The sequence below is a fragment of the Xiphophorus hellerii genome, chromosome 18 (genome assembly GCF_003331165.1).
Source record: "Xiphophorus hellerii strain 12219 chromosome 18, Xiphophorus_hellerii-4.1, whole genome shotgun sequence".
NCBI lineage: Eukaryota > Metazoa > Chordata > Actinopteri > Cyprinodontiformes > Poeciliidae > Xiphophorus > Xiphophorus hellerii.
Genome location: NC_045689.1, coordinates 31,786,440 through 31,801,150, shown reverse-complemented (window position 1 = coordinate 31,801,150; position 14,711 = coordinate 31,786,440). Strand labels below are relative to the sequence as shown.

Sequence of the window (14,711 nt, the reverse complement as noted above, 5' to 3'; positions counted from 1 at the left end):
TTTGCAATGTTTGGGTCAAGTAAGTAATACCCCTTATTTCCAAAATGTTACAAAGATAAGAGGTAAAGTTGGGCCATGGGTGATTTGCAGAGTTAAATACAGCAGTTTAGTTTCTACTGCTTACTCTGCTCTATGCTAATTTAAATGAAATGTATTATTATTTTATGATTATTGTTACTGTTTAGTGGTATCCCGATACCAGTATCAAGCACTCATACTCATAAAAGCAAGTCAATACTCCAAACTCAAACCACTTTTCTGCTGGATTTTTCTTCTGAGCTGCTTTGCGGTGCAACTCAAAGACTAAACCACACTTCATCCCAGGTGGTGGTGATAATACACCAACATGCTATTTCCCATCAATTTTTAAAATTGCATGTAATTGCATTTCATTTTCATTCTGTTTAAAATTCAACAAGCTGAACAGATAAGCCACATTATGCCATCATCAAGCTGAATACATAATTTTTTTTTCAGCAGTGACAAAAGTTTTGAAACGTAACATTCACCAATTGAAGTGATCAGAAGTCGCCATGACTCTCTGAACATTCAGTGGGAGAATTATCCGGCAGCAGTGGTTCAGCTGCTCTAGAAGCGCTCTAAAGTCTCTTGTCCATAACTCTTCAACGCGCCGCCATCAGCTCTCAGAGAGCATTCAGATCAGAGATGATACTCCAACTGAATTCATTTTGTTTGGCTTGATTACATTGTGTTCCAAATTATTATGCAAATTGGATTTAAGTGTCATAAAGATTAAATTTTTTGTTGTGCTATTAAATTTATAGATGATATTGTGTGTCAGGGCCCTTTGAATCACTATAATTAATTTCAGAGAGCTGGTTGATTAGTTTGTCTGGTGAGCTCAATTAAAGGAAATCCAATTAAGAAGGATGTTCCACATTATTAAGCAGGCCACAGGTTTCAAGCTATATGGGAAAGAGAAAGGATCTCTGCTGACGAAAATCATCAGATAGTGTAGTGCTGTATGACAAGATATGAAAACATTAGATATTTAAGGAAAACTGAAGCGTTATTGTACTGTGAAGAGATTTGTGGCTGATTCAGAACAAAGATGGGTTTGTACAGATAAAGGCACAATGAGGAAGGTTTCTGTTAGACAAATTCATCGGATTAAGAGAGCAGCTGTTAAAATGTCCTTACAAAGCAGCAAACAGTTATTTGAAGCTGCTGGAGCCTCTGGAACCTCAAGGTGGAGGATCCTCCAGAGGCTTGCGGTGCATCAACCTACTATTGGGCCCCTAACCAGAGCTCACAAGCAGAAACGGTCCAGTGGGCCCAGCCGTACATGAAGATTAATTTTCAAACAGACTTGTTCACTGATGGCTGCTGTGCAACCCTGGATGGTCCAGATGGACGCAGTAGTGGATTGGTGGTGGATGGCCACCACGTCCCAACACGGCTGTGACATCAGCAAGGAGGTGGTGGAGTCATTTTCTGAGGAGAGAGCTGGTCGGCCCCTTCAGAGTCCCTGAAGGTGTGAAAATGTCCTCAGCAAAGTATATGAACTTTCTGACTGATCACTTTCTTTCATGGTTCAAAAAGAAGAGCCGTACCTTCTGTAGCAAAATCATCTTCATGCATGACAATGCACCATCTCATGCTGCAAGGAATGCCACTGTGTCACTGGCTGCTATGGGCATAAAAGAGGAGAAACTCATGATGTGGTCACCATCCTCCTCTGACCTCTGACCTCAACCCTATTGAGAACCTTTGGAGTTTCCTCCAGCAGAAGATCTGAATGCAGTTCATATCAAACCAGCAGCTCTGGGAAGGTTTTCTGACATCCTGCAGAGAAATTCAAGCAGAAACTTTCCACAAACTCATAAGTTCAATGGATCAAGAATTGTGCTGTGATATCAAAAAAAGGTTCCTATGTTAACATGTAACTTGGTCTGTTAAGATGTTTTTGATTGAAATAACTTTTGATTTTAGTACATGTGACCACTTAATGCTGCACATTCAAAGAATGACTGTTTGCAGTTCTTTATAATCCATAAAATGTTTAGAAAATCTGATGTGCATAATAATTTGGAACAGTGCATTTTGAATTTTTTATTTTTTTTTTAAAAAATACTGTTCTCATGGGGAGCTTTGTTCAGTAAAATTTGATTTATACTGTAATAATTCATGACTTGAAAATTATACTGACCATCATTTGCATTGACCATTTAAGAAAATCTGAGAAAATATCACTTGCATAATAATTTGGAACACAGTGTAGAGGCCTTTTTACACTGGCCTGTCTCGGCCCTCTTGTACACTGGTCTTGGTTGTTTTTGCAGCGAGCAGAGGGTTTCCTCAAAAGGATCATCTTCTTAGTCAAAGTCCTGTTGAAGCTGCAGAGGCAGCAAAGGACAGAGCAGACTGTACTTCTTGAGGAAGCTAAGATGCTGCAGATCTTCTATCAGTCTGTTGTTGAGAGCGTCATCTCTTCTGCCGTTATCCGTTTGGGAAATAGCATCAGAATCAGGGACCTAGAAAGACTAAACAACCTGAAAGAAGGCTGGTTTTGTTCTGGGGATGATGAGGGGAGGAGAATTAATATTTGTTCATGCAACCCTTGAAACGGTACAGCTGGGCAGGCAGGAGCCGTGTTATGTCGGCTGTGTTGGTCTTTCAATATGAAGTAAAATGTAATGTTTCATGATATTTAAATTAATTTCAAACTGATTATGGCTAGTATAAGCATGCAAATAAGGGTATTGTACATCTTATATTCTTTACATTAGGTTGTGCTCCACCGTTTTCTCTTTTGTGCAAAACCCAGGCCTGTTTACCAGTTCTGGGACCCGATCAAAACCCCCTCAAGTCATTAAGCTGAGAAATAATGAGATTTGGTTAAGTATAAACCAGGTTTTAATGTCGAAAATGATCAAGTGTTCAAAGTCATGCAAATGGACAGATGCAGAGTGACAAACTACGGTGGCCGACAGGGGCAAACACGCTGCAAACAGGGGACATGAGCTGCAAACACATGTAAAAAAACAAAACAAATGCAACAGAAAAACAGATGCAAACCAAAAAAATGCTGCAAAAATAGAAATGGAGGCAAAAACCTTCAATCAACAAAACAAATGCAAACAAAATGGCTGCAGGTCAGGAGGAGTAAGAGGATCACTGGGACATTCTGGGAAGCTGCATCCAAACCTGGAACTAAAAAAGTTCACTCTGTACTTAAAAACCATGGAAATGTGTATCACACACACACACGCCCACACACATGCCCTCCCCCCCCACGCACGCCCACCCCCTCGTCCCCCCCCACACACACAAAAGCAGAAGTGAAAGTGTTCTGTTTGATCTTCAAGGGGTACTATCTTAAAATATTTTTCTTACTATGAATTTCCATACAAAAAAGTCCAAGGAAAGAAATATATTTTGTAAGGGAAGAAAAGACTGTGGGAAGGTTCAATAAATTCTAATAACTTCAGAAGTATCGAAATCTCCAGAGATGTATATTATATTTGTTCTGTATCAAACATCAAATGTTTGTAACGCCGTTAATATGTTTGTAACTGTGTTACAAACATATGAAAAGCTTCATATCACACTTTGAGCCGCTACGAACAGACAACAGGCAGCAGAAAACGACAGAGTGGCATGTCGAGATCAGGCCGCGGTTAGAGTGGAAGACGCTCTCCAACCGCCAGCTCAGCACATTTCAAAGAAGTCGCATTTTGGATGAACTAAATGGATAGATGAAGCTATGAGAACTGCTCTCTCCCTCTAGTGGTCTGCAGCACTTCCTTTTTGTTGTTTTTGCTATTTGCACCGTTTCTCCCCCTTGATCCTTTTTCATGTGATTGCAGCATTTTGTTTGTGATTACAGCAGTTTTTGTTTGCGTTTGTTTTTCCGTTACACACCTCTTAGCGGCTCGTTTTGCAGTTTGCTGCATGTTTGCACCTGTCGGCCACCGTAACAAACACCGTCTTGCGGCCAAATGACAAATGAGTGAGCTGAGGGCTCCACTCAGCTCACCTCAGGAATGACGCCAAGTGAAGCAAAGGTTGTAATGCCAGGTCTGGTTTTATCTTCTCCTCATTCTGCACCTTCTCTATGGGGTGTTGTCCTTCCTTAATCAGCTTTTGTTTGTGTGTGACTGTCGCCAGTCTTATACGTTATGGTTAGGTAAGCATGCAGCAGTCTGCATGTGAGCAGATAGAGAAATAGAGGAAAGACACAGAATGATATATCCATAACAATTGTTTTAATATGAAACAAAACGTAACTCTAAAGGTGAGGGCTTTTTTAAAATCTATTGCTCAAAGCATAGAATTAGATTGAATAGATCAGCCCTTATTGATTGGGCACATCGTCACCAATACCCGACCTAGAATTTTTTCCAAATTTCAGACCAAAATAGATATTAATATCAGATTGGTGCATGTCTATGCACCTAACCAGGAGAATATCCTGGTTAGGTCTGAATGCAGTCACTAAGATGAATGAAAGTCAATTCAAAGTCGTCGGTTTGTGTAGGAGTACAAGGGTGTGTGTGTGGGCGTGTGTGTGGGGTTGTGTGTGGCCTTATAGTTGATACATTGCAATGACCATTTTTCTAACACATATAGCATTGTGGGGACCAGCTGCTCCGTAAGGAGCCCAGTCTCTAAAGCATGTTAATCTAGTGCCCATATTAATGTATTTTTATGATATAAAAGTAAATGTATGCTATCTTACTTTTATGTTCCTCTGGGGTTGTCTGACAAACAGAAGACATGTCATAATGCCTCTACTTAAATCTAGCAGTAGATTAGGTGTTGTAATTACAGTGTGGAATGTATACACTATAATTGTAATGTTATATTGATTCTAGAATGACCATTTTCTTTGAATAATGTTACTTTTGAATTGTCATACAGCCCTCCTTCAACCATCACAGTCTCACCTCGGGGGAGGAAAACCATGACGAAACATACAAACAAGTCTCTTTGTTTATCATTAGCATATCTTTCTAACTTCCAGGACTTTTGTGACTGCTTCCATTAAAATATCTCAAGTTTTTTTTTAAATTGACGATCATATATATAAATACCAGTGCTTTCAAAAGGCTCTACAACTGACTGACGAGCATTTTTGTGCATATGTAACTCTGCTTTAGGTCCTTTAATGAAGGAGTGTAGCTTTTGTTATAGATTGTTGAGATTGTTGTTTGTATCTGGTGCTGTGACCATGATTGTGCTCATCTCTGTTCTGTAGGCTACTTGCCACTCTCTACTGAATAAGGCAACACTAAAAGAAAAAAAGGAAAACAAAAAAGCAGTAAGTTTGGTGAATCTACTTTCCTCTACACACTTTCCCCCCTAAAGCAAAAAAAAGAAAAGAAAAGCATTTTAGCATTTTACTGTTTTTTTCTTCATTCTTAAAATACTGTTTTCAATTTTCTTTTTGTAATTTGTTCTCTTATTTTTTTCCATATTTAACTTTATGTGCAATGCTGTCCTAAGAATCTTTATTTAACATTCTGTTCACTTTCTATTAACAATTCTTGGGAAATTGCATTCACTGTTACCTCTCTGGTGTCTCTGTTGGTGCTCCAGGAAACATTGTAATGCATTTTGTCTGCATTGCTTTCATGCTGCTTCATCTGAATACTGAACTATGTATCCATCTTACCCTCACTTGCAAAGCTGCATGCCTTAACCTGCCGGAAAGTACTGAACTTTTCTTAAAGACATCATTTCTTATCAGCTGAGAAATTTAAAAAACTTCCTTGCTGTTGTTTGTGATTCTTTAATATGGTTCAGTGCTCCAGTCTGCAAAGGTTTAGTTGTTTGAAGTCATTTATGAAGACAATGATGATTTTTCATTTATATTTACCACCGCATTTAAAAAAAAAAAAAAAAAAAAGACTTTGTGAGTGGCTTTATTTTTTTAAAATCAAACTGAAACATGGTTATTGTGAACAATAACCACTAACAGTGTTAGAAAACATGAGTCTGGTCTGTGTTTTTTGTGTTTTGTTGTAATGTGGAATCGGAACAATGCACATCCCACATTTTATATTATGGTCTTTTTCCATAATATAGGCAACACTATATTGTATTAATCTCTTTCCTCAAATTACATGCAAATACAAATAACCCATGATGACAATGTGAAATTTTTTTGAGAGTTTTATAAATTCACTTAAAATAGAAAATCAAGAAAACACATTGACTCAAGTATTCACCAGTGGTGGCTGGTTCATAGGGGGCGCTGCCCTCCCTGAGGTGGAGGTGGGGCAAAAAAATCTATAAATTGTCTAAAAACAAATTGTATTGGCCTGATTGTCTTAATAGTATGTCCCTAAATGGAATATAAATTATTTCCCCCAACTAGCTCTCATGTATTCCCACAGGTTCCTGTCAGTTGCCTTTTTGGGCACTGTTGATATTACCTTAGAAATGCAGCTAAATGGCCAATCATGTGTGGTTGCTAGGGAAAAACTAATAAACATTTAGCAACTCTGTACAGCTGAATTTAATGTCTTTGGGGACTCAGACTCTTGCCTCCTGTATGTTAGAAGATGCCTAAAAGTTTTGAGTCACTATGGTAATAAAGTTGATAGTGGCGATGATGGCAGTCGAGGGAAAGCTTAGACCGAATTCTCCACATTGCATAACAGCGCAGAGGATTTTCCAGACGGCTGGTAAGCTACAGCTTCTGTTCCTCTGTGTTTTATTATTTTTAGCTGATATATCACTCTGCTCTTTCTTGTTGTTTACTTTTTCTGTTCATCAGCTGCTGTCATTTATTCATTGCTGATTATCGGTTATGAACATTTCTGTGATTTCTTTGATGCTTATAGTGCTCTGGTTAGCATAATGCTAATGCTGCTCTAGATAAACGTTGCTAATCTTTCTTTTTTTATTATTGTGATGCCCTTGCTGCCCTCTTTGGGTTTCTGCTGCTATTATGATGTTAATATCTGGTTGATGTGATGTTTTCTGTGCTTTTGTTCAAGTAGGAGCTGAAGCCCCGTTTGCTGACTCAGATCTATAAACATTCATATTTGTAAGATTTTGGCAAACACCTGATTGTCAGATAAATCCTGGGGGTTGCTTGGTGCTGTGGTTCCAACAGAATTTGAAGTCTTTTGGATTAAATGTTATTTACTGTGATTATTTCATCCCATTTCAGTGTGTTTTAGCTTTCTTTTAAGTAGGAAGATCTGCTGCTTAGTGCCACGAGTTGATTCTCTTCTGTTTTAATTGAACTTGGCCTGTTTTTTGTCAGAGTTAAACTAGTTTGATATTTTTCACAGTTTTGAGTTTGATTTGGAATTAGCTGTCAACTTTTATTTAACAATGAAATGTGTTATATTCTGCTAGTTACTGAACAAACCTTTTACTTTCAGCTAATCTAACCCTCCATGTTATTTTGGAGGGCGAGCGACTGTCAATGTGCAAAACGGAGAGGAAGCGGCATCCCTCCTGTGTGTCAAACCAAAGATGAATATATTTTGAAGGGCAAATTTTCTTACAGAGACTTCATAATCCATTTCATTTATTTATGGTTTGTTTATGTATTTTGGATATATAAAATGTCTTCCAGTTGCAGTGTTATATTCTTTCGAAATTAGCTTATTGATCTTTGAGAGGGTGTACTTGCATTGTTATGCCATTTTTATGCTATTAGCCCCACCCACTCTAGCTGGACTCACGTCGGTTTGGATGGGGCATCTCTTCAGAGATGTTCAGTCAGATTCAAGTCTGGACTTTGCAACTCTGGGACAATCACATTTACATATCAGTCCATTTTTTAAAATGGAATGACTTTGTTCATTGCTTTGCTTTTTACTGAGTGGTTCTGAAGCTAGTCCTTGGCCAGGTGCTTTGTGTCGTCATCCTGCTGAGGCGCAGGTTTTCATACAGGATGTCTCTGTACATTGCTGCGTTCATCTCTCCCTCTATCCCAACTAGTCTCCCAGTTTCTGCTGCTGTAAAACATCAAAGTTGTTTGGAATCTATCAGTACCTTAATTTCTGGCTTATTAGCATTTGTGGCATGTTCCTGCCACGCTGGCAAAGTTCTGCTGAATGTTGAAGTTGGAACACTGGTACCTTCATCCTCCTACACCACTGAATCATCTGACCACCAGATTTGATTTTGTTTTCCCATGTGTCAGTGGTGTAGATGGTTTCAGTTTGGAAGAGACTATTGTGAATAGGCTTCCTGAATATTGGTGTAGTGCAGTTGTTCTCAAGCATATTTGTAAAACGTACCACAGTAGTAAATATTGATTTGTCCAAGCAACACCATGCTGGCAGGTGGTTTAAAAAGTGAAGGTCTGTGAGTACTTTCTGGATGCAGTGCATGTTAATGTATTTGCTCAGTGCTTATGTGGATTCTTCAGAAGAAATATTCAACTCTAAAGAAAGAGGCCAATTACCCCCAATTGTTTTTCTGGTCTTCATTCATTTCCCCTTATGTAGTTATCGTTCTGAGTGCTTAGGACCAGTTCTTGTCACTGTGCGAAGAACCAATTAATAGTTTTTTATCTGCACTGAATGGTATTATCAGTCTTGTTCCAGTTTATCCTTTAAAAGAAGTAAACAAGAACTCGATCTATATTCAGGTCTGCTATTGTATAATGATTCTCTATCAATCCATACACATCCTTAAAGTTCAGTTCAGTCTATTTTGCTTGTTTCATTAGTAAATTTTTTAAATGACTCTGTTGAAACACATTTTAAAATCATTTGATTTTCACAGGTGAGTCTTAAGTAAATTTTTATTACTTTTACCAGTTTCAATTTACTTCAGTGAACTTTGCGAGCTTTTCAGTCACTACCAGATGAGTAACAACAAAAAAGCCTGGCAATAATCCCACTTTATAAAACGGTATTTAAAGGAAATCCATCCATACTGTGCATGTGTGTAGATGCATAGATATATCTCCATATTCATAGATGTTCCTGCCATGTTGGAAAAGCTCTAATATCTGCTGACAGATATTAGTGCTGTCAATCGATTAAAGAATTTAATCGGATTAATCACACTGTAGGGCTGTGACTAATCACAGTTAACTTTGTAAGCTTGAAATGTAAAAATGCATATTGTTCTGAAAATGTTAAAGTACATTTTCCATTGTCTCAAACCAAACATCTGAGTTTTCCAGGTTTTCTATTCAGGACGGTTTAAGAGAAGTCACTGTTTCAAATGTAATTAGAAATGTCAACTATAAACTGGTTGTGCTACAGTGAAAGGATAATTCATCATTGCAGTAAGTACATACGACCTTGGTTTTATCCAAAAACCAGTGTTTTGCCACTGAGTACACCAGCCTGACTCTCGGCATTGGAGTGCCTGGCTGTGCACTTCCTCGTTTTGGGAACTCTGCATGGATTTGCGGTACATATATAAGATGAATACTGAGCATTTGCAAGTTTTTTTTTTCTTTTACAAATAGTTTTGTTGAATACTTCGACAGAGGAAATCAGTCTCAAGCATTGATAGAGACCCAGTCCGTCAGTCTGACCAGTTGGTCAGGGATGTAGAGAGTTGCCGTCTACAACCAGAAGTGGAATGAAATTAGTGGAAGTCTTTACATAGTTAGTGACTTAAGGTGTTGCTACAATAATGAGTAATGAAACTGTTCACAAAACTGACAAATGGTTGGGGCATTTATTTGCAAAACGTGGATCCTTCAGTGTTTACTGCAAGTTTGATCAAATCATTTATGCTGATGTGGTGAGTGAATCTTTTTTTTTTTTTGCTTATTTTTTGAGGTAGCAGCATGAAAACACATGACTTAAAAAAATCTCAGACTGAAGAAGGATGGGTCTGAATCTATGTGCTGCTTTGTAAGTTTAAATTCACCTGAAAAGCACCAATTGTTACATTCTTCTACAAAAAATACTGATTTTCACAAATATGTTGTCTGTTCATTTTCTAATAATTAGTGTTAGTCATTTGTTGAAGATACAAAGATACTTGAAAATGCAAAATTAGTTTGTTTCTCAGATCCTAGAAGATTATAGCTGTTTTTCCATCCAATTATCATGTGAATTTTAAAAATGTTGCAGAAGAGAAAAAGTCAATTAGGTAGTTTGAAGCAAATCAACCAGGCCACACAAAGTGTAAATCCATTAGATTGTGATGTTACACATTGCAGTAATAAAAAATAAAAAATAAAAAAAGAAGTAAAAGATTTTGAACTTTTTCAGAGTTCCATGTCTCCAGTAAGGAGAGGGCATCTTACCCAGCGGTTGCACTGGACTTTTTCGTTGTCTGTCATTTTGATAGACATGACCAAAAAAACAAAAACAAAAATCAGTCATATCCTGTTTTCAGATTTTGGCCAGTTCAGGCCAAGATTATTTGCTTTATGTTAAGGTCGGGCTTCTGTGGTATAATTATTAAGCCTACAATAAACAGAGAAAACCAAAAGAGAGTGCACGATAAAATTGTGTTCATCTATTTAGTCTAAATAGAATAGACAGCTTAGCCTGTTGAGGAGGGAAAGAAACTGAGGTGCAGATGTTTATTAGATTGTAAGAATAAACGCAGCTCTACTAAAAGCTAAAACGAGAAGAATTTGCGCTGCTTACTTTATTGGTGGTCTAAAAAGCTTAATTCAAATATTATGTTGGGTACCCCGCTTCCACCACATCCTCTTGACAGATTAGCTGAGCACAAAGCGTAGTCTGCTTGTTTGGTATCCTCTGTGTTTTCCTTGAAATGTCTCCAAAACAAGGATTTCCAAAAAATTTTCCATCTTGTTGATGGTTTTTTCTAAACGGTGACAGAAAAATCTGACAACCATTTGACATTTGATAGATTACACACACCTGACCACTTAGTTCAAACATGCAGACAGTTTCAACTTCATGTATAGAGAACTTTGCAGAGGTCACTAAATCACTCAATGTAAGAAAAACTTCCATCCGAGTTTCATCTCTGATCTAGAGAGCTGACTGTGGCGCATTGAAGAGTTATGGACAAGAGACTTAAGAGTGCGTCTGGCGCTGCTAAACTACTGCTGTGGAATTATTCTTCCGCTGAGGAGAGTGTTTGTGGGATCAGGTAACGTTCAGACAATCTTGCCAACTTCTGATTGTTGGGATTGGTGAAGTTCTGCCTTTCAAAACTTTGTCACCGCAGAGGAAAAAGTTTAAAGTATTCAACTTGATGATGACATGATGTGGATTATCTGTTCAGCTTGTTGAATATTAAGTAAGCAGAAAATGAAATGCAAATACATGTCATTATTATAATTTTAAGAATAGTGGAAAAATAGATTATGATAAGGATGTTTCTTGACACCATTAGTCAAAAATCCAGATATTGAAAGAGTCTAAAGTGCTTAAATCTACGGACATTTTCATCCCCTCCAGCCATCTAACTTCTCCTTTTTATTTTTTGGAAGATCAGCAAATAACCTATTAGTGTATACTGCCACCACCTGGTATGAAGTGTGGCTTGGCCTTTGATTTGCACCGCAGAGCAGCTCAGGGGGAAAATCCAGCAGAAAAGTGGTTTTGGTTTGCAGTATCGTCTTGCTTTTACGAGTATGACCACTTGACGCTGGTGTCGGCCCAAAGGAATATAATTCAAATGTTATGGGGACACGTCCCCAACATTATTGCAATGTCCATGTTCATGAATGGTAGTAGGATCGAGATGGAAATAGATGAATTTCGGGCGTCATTTGCAGTAATTTAGTCATTGCTTCAGTTGTTTTGAAGAAATTACACAGAACAATTGAGTAACACTTTACTCTGCAAATACAACTGATTGAAAAAAAAATAAACTCCATATGCTACTTTAACCATGTATTTGCTGCCAATGTATCACTTGTGTATCAGTCCACTTATTTCTTGAGAAAAAGTAATCATAAAGCATCTGTTAAAGCATAAATGTTAAAACTTTGATTGTAAGTAATGACAGATATGTCTTCTGCACTGAATGCTTCATGAAAATAAATAAAAAAACTGCTAACATACATACATGGTATTGCCAAAAGAAACTGATTTAACCACATAGAAAAAGGAATATAGGTGATTTTCTTTGGCATCAATTCTAAATTTCAAAAAAGTGCACATTTACAGGCCATATTTCTTTTCAAGGCTGCATTGGCGTCCATTTGTTTGAACTGTTGCAACAAGAATGTCATGGATTCAGATCCTAGTCGAGGGGTTTTCTGCATGGAGCTTGCATGTTCTCCCTGTACATGCATGGGTGGGTTCTGGGTGCTCCTGCTTTCTCCCATAGTCCAAAAACTGTTTTATTAATTGTTGCTAATTTTGCCCTACGGGGTGTGGATGTGTGCGTGCGTGCATTTGTTTGTAATACCTTGTAGGGACCATTTTCCTGATACATACTACGTTGTGGGGGCCTATTGCTCCTTGTGGGGACTGAAGCCTGGTCCCCACAAGAGGAAATGCTGTTTTTGGGTCAGGGGTCCGATTTAGGACTAAGATGTGAATTGAGTTTTGGTTAGGGTTCGGGTTAAGTATGTAATGGGTAGGGTTAGGTATGTAATGGGTAGGGTTAGGATAAGGGTAAGGGTAAGGTTTAGGCTGGAGGAATGAATGGAAGTCAATGGAAAGTCCCCACAAAGATAGCCACACAAATTGTGTGTTTGTGTGTTCAACCGAAGGAACCAGACACTTTTTTTGTATCTGACTACTGCTACTTTACTACTACATGGTACAACATAGTTCTGTATCCCCGCTAAGGGTTAATAGTTCACTGTAACCCTCTAAATATGAAGCCTTGTCTAACTGCATTGTCCCTCTGAAAGCAAATATCTTTCAGACATTATTTTATTTTATGTCTATGTACAGTGGTGTGGAAAAGTTTTCCATCTTCCTGATTTCCTATTTTTTGCATGTTTGTCATGCTGCAGAGTTTCAGAACATCAAACCAATTTAGATATTAGCTCATAATCATTGAAACGCTGACCAGCATATTTGATGTGTATTTGTGTCTTTGATAATGGCACTCGACAAAATGTTGTTTGTTACTGAGGTTTTATATTTGTGTTTATTTGCTATACAAATAAACATGATCGATTTATTGTGAAGGGAGTCTAAAGTTTTATTTCAAGTGGCATTAAAAAAAAAGAAAAGTCTTGAATTGAACTTTTCTTTAGCTGCAGGAATGCTGTTCCTCAGAATTTGTGGACGACAGCAGGATTCATAATTTCATTTATTACAGTACATCTTTCTGGTCCTGAAGCAGCAGGACAGCCCTAGACCATCACACCACCCCCATATTTTAAAGTGTCTGTTGTTCATTTTATGCAATGCAGAGTTGCTTTTATGGCAGATGTAATGGACACAGACCTTCCAAAGAGTTCCTCTTTTTGTCTCATCACTCCACGGAATGTTTTTCTAGAGGTTTTGAGGATCATCAAAATGTGTTTTTGAAAAATTGAAATGATCCTTAATCTTCTTTTTGGCCAGCAGTGGTTTTTATTATGGAACTCTTGCCATGCATTCTGTTTTTGCCTAGTCTCTTTCTTATGGCAGAAGCATGACCTCTGACTTTAACTGAGCCAAGTGAGGCCTGCAGTTGTTTGGATGTTGTTGAGAAGCTTTTTGTGATTGCTTTGTGATTGCGTGTGGTGATGCATTTTTGCTTTTGTAATTTTGGTCGGCCGACCTAGTGGGGAGCTACCATGTTTTCACCATGTGTGGATAACATCTCTTTGGAGTCCCAAATCTTTAGAAATAGTGTAGTTAAAACCCTTTCCAGACTGTAGATCTCAATTACTTTCTTTCTTATTTGTTCCGGAATTTCTTTGGATCTCTGCATGATGTCTAGTTTTGGTGACCGCAGAGGAAAAAGTTGATAAGTTGCATAAATATGTATAATGTTAATAACGCAACTGAGATTGCATATCATCACTGGGAACAATTAATTTATGACTATGTGGTTCTACGATCCTCCCAGGCTTGTAAACATTATATAATCTGTAGTGAGTCAATGACATGTTGTCCTGTATGAGCCAAACGCAGCAGTACAGAAAGTAAAGTACGTGCAGACTGCGAGTGAGGATGTTTCACTACGCCCCTTTAGTTTGCTTTATCACTGGAAGCAAACCACTACTGAGTGTACTATACTTCCAAGCGAACCAAAACCCACATTTTCAGGCAGACCAAAGTCCAGTTGTTTGGTCTGCATGAGAGTTCGGATGCACTTTCACAACTTACCAAATGATGCAGGCAATCCAAGGCCCAGTGGTTGTGCGTTCAAAGCAGCATAAACTGCTCCCCTGTGAAAAGTATATCCAGACTGTCACAGAAAAAACAGCCCCGAATGAACTGCGATTGTCTTCCAACCATTTCTCTTTCTAAACTTTTACTAGCCAGGTCAAACCTCCCTTTGCTCTGTAATGTCACATATTCCATTTACATTTTGTTCTTCAGAATCATTCATTTTAAAAGTGTGTTGAAAATTTGCCTTAACACTTCTTTCTTTATCTCAAATTTTTTGTTTTTCTTCTTTATTCTACATTCTTTGTTTTCTCTCTGCTTTATTGTCTTCCTCTCACCTTTCCACTCCACACGTCCCTATCCATTCAGGTTGTGAGTCAGCGATTCCCACAGAACAGCATAGGTGCAGTGGGTAGTGCCATGTTCCTACGTTTCATCAACCCGGCTATTGTGTCCCCCTATGAGGCTGGCATCTTGGATAAAAAGCCGCTGCCCAGAGTGGAACGAGGTCTTAAGCTCATGTCCAAGGTAAGCCAAGAAAGC

General features: G+C 38.1%; 1 protein-coding gene across 4 annotated transcripts in view; it reads left to right on the top strand.

Moving 5' to 3' along the window:
- The window catches only part of nf1a (neurofibromin 1a), an 83,965-nt gene that overhangs the window by 26,010 nt on the left and 43,244 nt on the right, over window positions 1-14,711 (top strand). For 3 of the 4 annotated variants that reach the window (XM_032546000.1, XM_032545999.1, XM_032546002.1), the window contains exons 30-31: window positions 5,222-5,284; window positions 14,538-14,696. In XM_032546000.1, coding sequence (XP_032401891.1) covers window positions 5,222-5,284; window positions 14,538-14,696 — 222 coding nt within the window. The remainder of the gene's footprint in view (window positions 1-5,221; window positions 5,285-14,537; window positions 14,697-14,711) is intronic. The other variant, XM_032546001.1, reaches the window with a different exon arrangement.